Raw genomic sequence first — 7126 nt, 5'->3', positions numbered from 1 at the left:
AACACACGGGGGTCTGCAAAAATGCCACAACGACCCGCTCCGACCACCTGGCGCCATTTGTCCCTCTTCGGTTGGCTGTGGACTAGAATAGTCACATATGGTGCAAGTTGTAGGATGATGTGGTAGGGTTTTAAGAGTTTTGGATTGAATCACCACATTCTGGACAAGTAATAGAATCAAAAATGTTACACCCACTTAATTTTTACTAAATAAAAGCTACTAAACCTTCCATTCCGGCTATATGAAGGTGCCATGTCGCTTGTACCCAACTTAATAGTCCACTCATACAATAGTTAGACATACTAGTATACTATACAATTAATACATGGTCCATTTATTTCTCTCACAAAGCGTGTTGGAGCTCGTGCTAAAGACGGTTGTAAGTTTGTAGCCCGCTTATCTTCTCTCTCTTCTCCTCTCCCCTCCAACTAGACATAAATCTGATGTGGCATCTCTTAGACTACCCATAATGGGAGTAACATAGGTGGTAACATCGCACTTATCTAGGCAAAATGGATGACATGACATGTAATTAATGAAGAAAGAGAGGCATGTGGTAACATAACTAGTTACTGTAACATCACACATATCAAAAAAAGATGAGTCTACAACCTAATAAATGAAGCGATGCATGACACAACACATATGTTACTACCACTGTGGAGGTAGTAATATAGACAGTAACATATGCATGTTAGTACTCTAAGTTACTCCCCATTGTGACTAGTCTTATAGCCCGCCTACATCATCTTATTGTACTTGCTCTAACTAATACATCCCCTCCTGATTTTCAGGGGTGGGCCCGTCTCACTTTTCTTAATCAATAAAATCCTTCTAGCTGAGATCTTTCGTAAGGTACATAAAACATTTTTAACTCTTGAACTTTCTACGAAGCAGCTCGCTAGCCTTATAAAAATCCAGCTGCGTGCGACCGTGAGCCGCCGCTTTTGATTCCAAAGGCCGTCAGTCAAACTGCTCTCCTTCTGCAATCACGGGAAGGGGATCCATGGCCATGGGGACGGAGGCGAAGGTGAAGGTGTTCGGGCCGGCGAGATCCACCTGCGTGGCGCGGGTGCTGGTGTGCCTGGAGGAGGTCGGCGCCGAGTACGAGCTGGTGCACGTCCACCTCCCCGCCGGCGACCACAAGGGCCCCGCGCATCTCGCTCGCACCGTACGTGCCGCTCACCTCTTCTTCTTCTCCGGTTCTTCTAGCAACCGATTGAGATTTCTCTTTCGACAACGAGTACCCTCGGATTAACAAACTACTACGTACTACAGTAGTAGGTAGCAAGTGATAATAACACCTTGCCTTGCTGAGATTTTTGGGTGATGGTTGCTAGGCCGCGTACAGGTTCAGATTCAGAAAGTAGTCTAGCTAGCTAGCCATGCTTAACAGCTTAAGATGTGTCTGATTGCTCAGCTCTGTATTTAGCTTTGCAGCCCTTTGGTCAGGTCCCGGCTTTCCAGGACGGCGATCTCATCCTTTTCGGTGAGAGAACCTCAAATATTCTTTCAGATTTCTATATATCTCGTATCAACACACAAACACAAGGAAAAGCCTGAAAGAACAACATCTTTGTGTTAGCTTAGCTATAGACTGAGCAAATTGCTCTGAAAAATAATTATTCAGATTTCGTTATGTCGTCATCCCAGAATCGCGTGCGATTTCGAGGTACGTGCTCCGCAAAGGCGCATCCGATCTTCCAAGGCAGAGAAGCCTCGCCGAGGCGGCGGCGGTCGACGCATGGCTCGACGCCGAGGCCCACAACTTTGACAGGGCCATGTCGGCGATCACCTTCCAGTGCTTCGTCGTACCCATGTTCATGGGCGGGATGACCGACCAGAGGGTCGTCGAGGAGAACCTGGAGAAGCTTAAGGTGGCCCTCGGAGTCTACGAGGAGCGTCTGACCAGGTTCAAATACTTGGCCGGAGATTTCATCAGCCTGGCGGACATCAGCCATTGCCCCATGGCTCACTACCTGCTGGCCAGCCCCTGCGCGTCGGTGCTCGATGCGTATTTGCGTGTGAAGGCCTGGGTTGATGGGATGATGGATCGACCGAGCGTGAAGAAGGTCATGGAGCTTATGGATGCGTCATGAAAAGAGTGGTGTGGTGTGTGCTTTGTGGAGACTATGTGAGATGTGCTGGTGCAGATGATTTGTCTTGTTTGTAATAACTCTTTCCATTTCGAGAGAAAAGTTTAACCGAACAAGGCCCTAGAGGGTTTCAATTCGGCATCAAAGTATACCCAATTTATGTGCAAAGATCTTAATTATTTACGCCCAACTTTGTAATATTAGCCCATTTCACCACATGCCTCGAAATGCCATTTAAGCTCTCTAAGAGCATCTCTAACCAACCTCTCAAATTCCATTTAACTCCCCAAATTGGCATATTTTCAGGATTTAATCAAACCTAAGCGAAGCCTCAAACCTATAACTTCTCAAAAGTTTGATGAGTTAAGTCTCAAAAGGTTCTTTTTTGGATCAAATTTGAGAGAGCAACACCACTTCTCAAATCCCAAGCTAGCTCTTCTTGTTGGATAAAATGGCAGAACCGCCGCCGCGACGGCTGACTGACATCCCGCCGCTATAAATTCTTATCAGCGCACGTCCTACAGCCCCACTGAAGATGGCGCCCAGCCCCCTCGACGGCGCACGCCTCCTACTTGCCGCCCGGTATACCTCCCCTACTAGCCGACCCCTGGATCTCACTCCTCCTACCATAATATTCTGATTTTCAGGCAAACATAGTGTTTGATGAAATTTGACTACAGAATTGTTTTTGTATTGCTATCATGCTACCTCGTCAATTCAGGGTGTGTAGACGATGTTGTCCTGGGTCTGTAGAGGATGCAGTGTGTGGCTGCTTGTGTGTATGCATATATATGTTAATTGGTGGCTCGTGTGCGTGTGTGCAGGGTGCAAATGGCGACAACGAGTAGGCGGCAAGTATACTGCACGGAGAAGCAATACCGGGGCATGAAGCAAGCGAGCAGGTGTGCGCGGCGACCTGCTACTACACTAACAGTAGCCTTGACGGAGCACCGGAGCTGGCTCGACAGGGCATGCTGCCCGCCGGTAGACGCCTGCTTGTGTGCGACGGAGATGAACCCCGCGTCCTCGCCTTTGCGGCCTGGACAGAGCTCTGCCGATGCTGGGGACGAACCCTGCATCTGTGTTGGTGATGGCGCTCTCCATCTACTTTCTCCACTGGCTATAAGAGAGGAGAGATGACATCGTGGATGTGTTTTTCTTCAGAGATGTGCCCCTGTCGTTGGTTGCTGTCGAATTTGTTGAACGTGACGTATTGTACTTCTAATCCTATCTTCTCTAGCCTTGTATAGTTGACTCCTAGAGATATGGTAGGGTTAGTTTTCTTATGACGCAAGACATCTCTTGTATATATTATGACCTACTCCGTGAAATACAATTGAGTTGCACCGAATCTTTCCACATGGTATCAGTTTTACCGTGATCCTCTCCCGCTTCCACAACCCGCTGCCGCCGCCCCTCTCGTAGCCGCCGCTGCAAGCCATCTCTAAACCCTAAAATGCCGCCGCCGCCGCTACCTCCTCTGTAGCCGCCGCAGCCGCCTCCCTCCACCCCAACAACCCTACGCCGCCATCGCCGCTACCCCTCCCGCAGCCGCCGCCGCCGCCGCGATCTTCCACCCTCCCACGCAGCGCCACCCAACGTCGCTGTCACCTTCTCCCTCCACCACCCCTAAGCCCTAACCGCGCCACATGATGAGGATACAGACCTGGGGGTAGGGTCATGGGCCTGACCCATACGTCCTACCCAAGGTCACTACCCTAGAAGATAAGAAGTCCAAGAGGCAACAAGAGACCCCCAGTCAAAGATGTTGAGTGCAATCCACTCGATCAGTCATATCACTCGGGCGACCTCCTATCTATTGCCACTCGACCATTCAAGGAATCACTCGACCCACCGAAGATCAGGAGTCACTCAACATTGCAACGGTCAGGCGTTCACTCTGTAGTCTTTAAGGTCATAAATAACAGTTAAGGCTGGTGTTATCAGTAACGCCCCTACTTTATGTACATTAAGCCCCTTGTAATGGAGGACGGCTGGGGTCCTGGCGCACTCTATATAAGCCACCCCCTCCTCTGGGACAAGGGTTCGCACCCCCTGTAACATCACACACATATAATCCAGTCGAGCGCCTCTGGGCACCGAGGCGTAGGGCTATTACTTCCTCCGAGAAGGGCCTGAACTCGTAAATCCCGTGTGTACACCTACACCATAGCTGAGATCTTGCCTCTCCATACCTACCCCCCTTTCTACTGTCAGTCTTAGAACCACGACAGTTGACACTCACCGTGGGGCAGGTGTCTTAGCGACTTGTTGGTAAAGTTGCAATTTTTCCGATCACCATCATCATGGTTTCCGGCAGTGGATTGGCTGAGGGCCACGAGATCCGTCTCGGCGCGCATGTTTTCATCACCGACGACTCCGCTTGGCTTCAGGAAGCTCCCCATTACATCGAGGCGCTCCCCGTCCGAGGGGCGACGCACTTTCGCGCGTGTGTTCACGGCGTCCTTCTCCGGCAGCCGTCGACCCAGTATCGGTCGGCTCCGATGGTGTCTGCCCTCCCCGTTGTTCGCCGCCGCAAGCGATCTGGTCGGTCGCGGCTTCAGTGGTGGGTGAAACACGCGGTGGCTCGGCATTCGGCCACCCATCAAGTCACGGCAATCGAGCCCGATGAAACTCTCCACGACCTGTTCGACTGGCTCCGCGGAGATCGCAACCGAGTGCGATAGCAGCGACCCTGCGGCTGAAGTCTTGATGGTCAATGGACCATGTAGTCTGCCTGGTTTCCGCCGTGCTGACGGCGATCCATCGCGCGTCCACTAGGAGTACCATCCCGAACCCTTCTCTTCGCAGCAAAGGGAAGAACTTCGTCGCCGCAATATGGATGCACTCCACACACCCATCATTGGAGAAACCCCCGAGGCTCAGGCCTTGGAAGAGGTGCGCTTGGCTAATTTGGCTGAGCACACTCGACTGGAGAACCTTCAGCGCGCTCTCGACGAGCGTGCTCGGGAGCGGATTCCTGAGTCCAGTCGACGACATCTTTTCCCACCTTCGCCTAAGGTATACCTTACTCCGATTCAGAATCTCACAGCTGCCACCCGAATAGCGGAGTCGATTCAACCTTCCCAGTCGGAGGCTGGCAGAGGTTTGATGCAAATCCGGGCCTTGCTCCGGGCAGCAGGAGAACAAAACACAGCAGTGTCTCAGTCGCGGAATAGGATTCACAGCAGATCCGTAGTAGCGGATACAGTTTAGTCGGCCCACAACCCAAGATCGCCCCTGCGGCGTGAAGGCCGTGGGCAGTATGATCACCGACTCGACCACGACAATCGCCGTCGAGTGCCTACACCTCCTCCGAGGAGTGCATCATATGTGCCTCGGCAATACGATGATAGACCTCGTCATAGTGGCGAGCGCAGAGCACCAGTTGACCCAAGAGACCCAGGCTTTGATGCAAGATCTATCCTCGTTCAAGGTCTAGTCAACCGGAACAGAGCGTATAGAGAAGACCCTGGCAGAGATCGTCCGACCGGCAGCAGAGTGCATGTTTTGGGTCTAGAATGTTTCAGCAGAGCCATCAGGGCTGCAGTGATTCCACCCAACTTTAGGTTGGCTACTGGGGTCAGTAAGTTCACTGGAGAGTCCAAGCCTGAAACTTGGCTTGAGGATTACCGAGTGGCTGTGCAGATTGGTGACGGGAATGATGAAGTGGCAATGAAACATCTTCCTCTAATGTTAGAAGGGTCGGCCCGAGCGTGGTTGACTCAGTTAGCCCCGGACAGTATATACAGTTGGGAAGAGCTGGCTCGAGTGTTCGTCAGAACTTTTGAGGGCACTTGCAAGCGGCCAGCAGGATTGACAGAGTTGCAGCATTGTGTGCAGAAACTGAGTGAGACTCTAAGGGATTTCATTCAGAGGTGGAGCACTTTGCATCACACCGTTGAAAATGTATCAGAGCATCAAGCAGTGTGTGCCTTCAAGGAAGGCGTCAAATACCGAGAGTTGGTCCTGAAGTTCGGTCAGACTGGAGATATGACTCTGACTCGGATGATGAAAATAGCCACCCGGTACGCTAACGGAGAAGAAGAGGATCGACTCCGTAGCGGAAAGGGTAAACCAGTCGGCCAAGAGGCCGGTGGGGGTAATTCCAATCGAAACTTCTCAAAGACCGGGTCTACTGCTTGAACTTTTTGCGAAGCAGCTGTATTGAAATGCAGCTGTCTGTCTAGCCGCCACCTTTGACTTGTGCAATCACGGGATGGGAGGGGAGATCCATGGGGACGGATGCGAAGGTGAAGGTGTTCGGGCCGGCGAGATCCACCTGCGTGGCGCGGGTGCTGGTGTGCCTGGAGGAGGTCGGCGCCGAGTACGAGCTGGCGCACGTCCACCTCCCCGCCGGTGACCACAAGGGCCCGGCGCATCTCACCCGCAGCGTATGTGCCGCTCACCTCTTCTTCTTCAGTTCTTCCAGCAGCCGATTGCTTTCACTGAGATTTCTCTTTCCATAACGAGTACCCTTAGATTGCCCGGCTGAGAATTTGGGTAATGGTTGCTAGGCCGCGTACAGGTTCAGATTCAGAAAGTAGTCTAGCTAGCTAGCCATGCTTAAGATGTCTGGTTGTTCATCAGCTCTGTATTTGCTTAAGATAATAAGATGTCTGATTGCTCAGCTCTGTATTTGCCTTGCAGCCCTTTGGTCAGATCCCGGCTTTCCAGGACGGCGATCTCATACTTTTCGGTGAGAGAACAAATATTCTTTCATATTTCTATATATCTCGTACCAACACACAAACACAAGAAAAAGCCTTTGAAAAATAATTGCTCTGAAAAATAATTATTCAGATTTAACTTTCGTATTATGTTGTCATCCCAGAATCACGTGCAATTTCAAGGTACGTGCTCCGCAAAGGCGCATCCGATCTAACTTTCGTATCTGTTAGCTCCCCAAACGCCGGTTGCAGCTCTGACGTGCACGGTTGCACTCTCACCGTCGAAGAGCGCAGCTAATTGCTGCACGCTTGCACCTCGCCGCCGGATGGCGTCATTGGATGCAGCTCGACCAACCGCTG

General features: G+C 51.4%; 1 protein-coding gene across 1 annotated transcript; it reads left to right on the top strand.

Moving 5' to 3' along the window:
- Positions 1 to 933: 933 nt before the first annotated feature.
- On the top strand, positions 934 to 2266 carry LOC119340586 (probable glutathione S-transferase GSTF1). The gene is made up of 3 exons (XM_037612513.1): positions 934 to 1171; positions 1441 to 1489; positions 1654 to 2266. Exons 1-3 carry the CDS (start codon positions 1007 to 1009, stop codon positions 2097 to 2099), a joined length of 660 nt encoding a protein of 219 aa, XP_037468410.1. The 5' UTR covers positions 934 to 1006; the 3' UTR covers positions 2100 to 2266.
- Positions 2267 to 7126: the final 4860 nt, after the last annotated feature.

Source organism: Triticum dicoccoides, chromosome 7B (assembly GCF_002162155.2).
Source record: "Triticum dicoccoides isolate Atlit2015 ecotype Zavitan chromosome 7B, WEW_v2.0, whole genome shotgun sequence".
In the NCBI taxonomy this organism is placed as follows: Eukaryota; Viridiplantae; Streptophyta; class Magnoliopsida; order Poales; family Poaceae; genus Triticum; species Triticum dicoccoides.
This window is presented reverse-complemented; position numbering and strand designations above follow the sequence as displayed.

Bases quoted from the DNA above. Each gene is read 5' to 3' on its own strand.
- LOC119340586 (XM_037612513.1), top strand. From the start codon at position 1,007: ATGGCCATGGGGACGGAGGCGAAGGTGAAGGTGTTCGGGCCGGCGAGA. The intron at 1,172-1,440 runs GTACGTGCCGCT...TTAGCTTTGCAG, and splicing joins CCGCGCATCTCGCTCGCACC to CCCTTTGGTCAGGTCCCGGC. The intron at 1,490-1,653 runs GTGAGAGAACCT...TCGTCATCCCAG, and splicing joins CGGCGATCTCATCCTTTTCG to AATCGCGTGCGATTTCGAGG.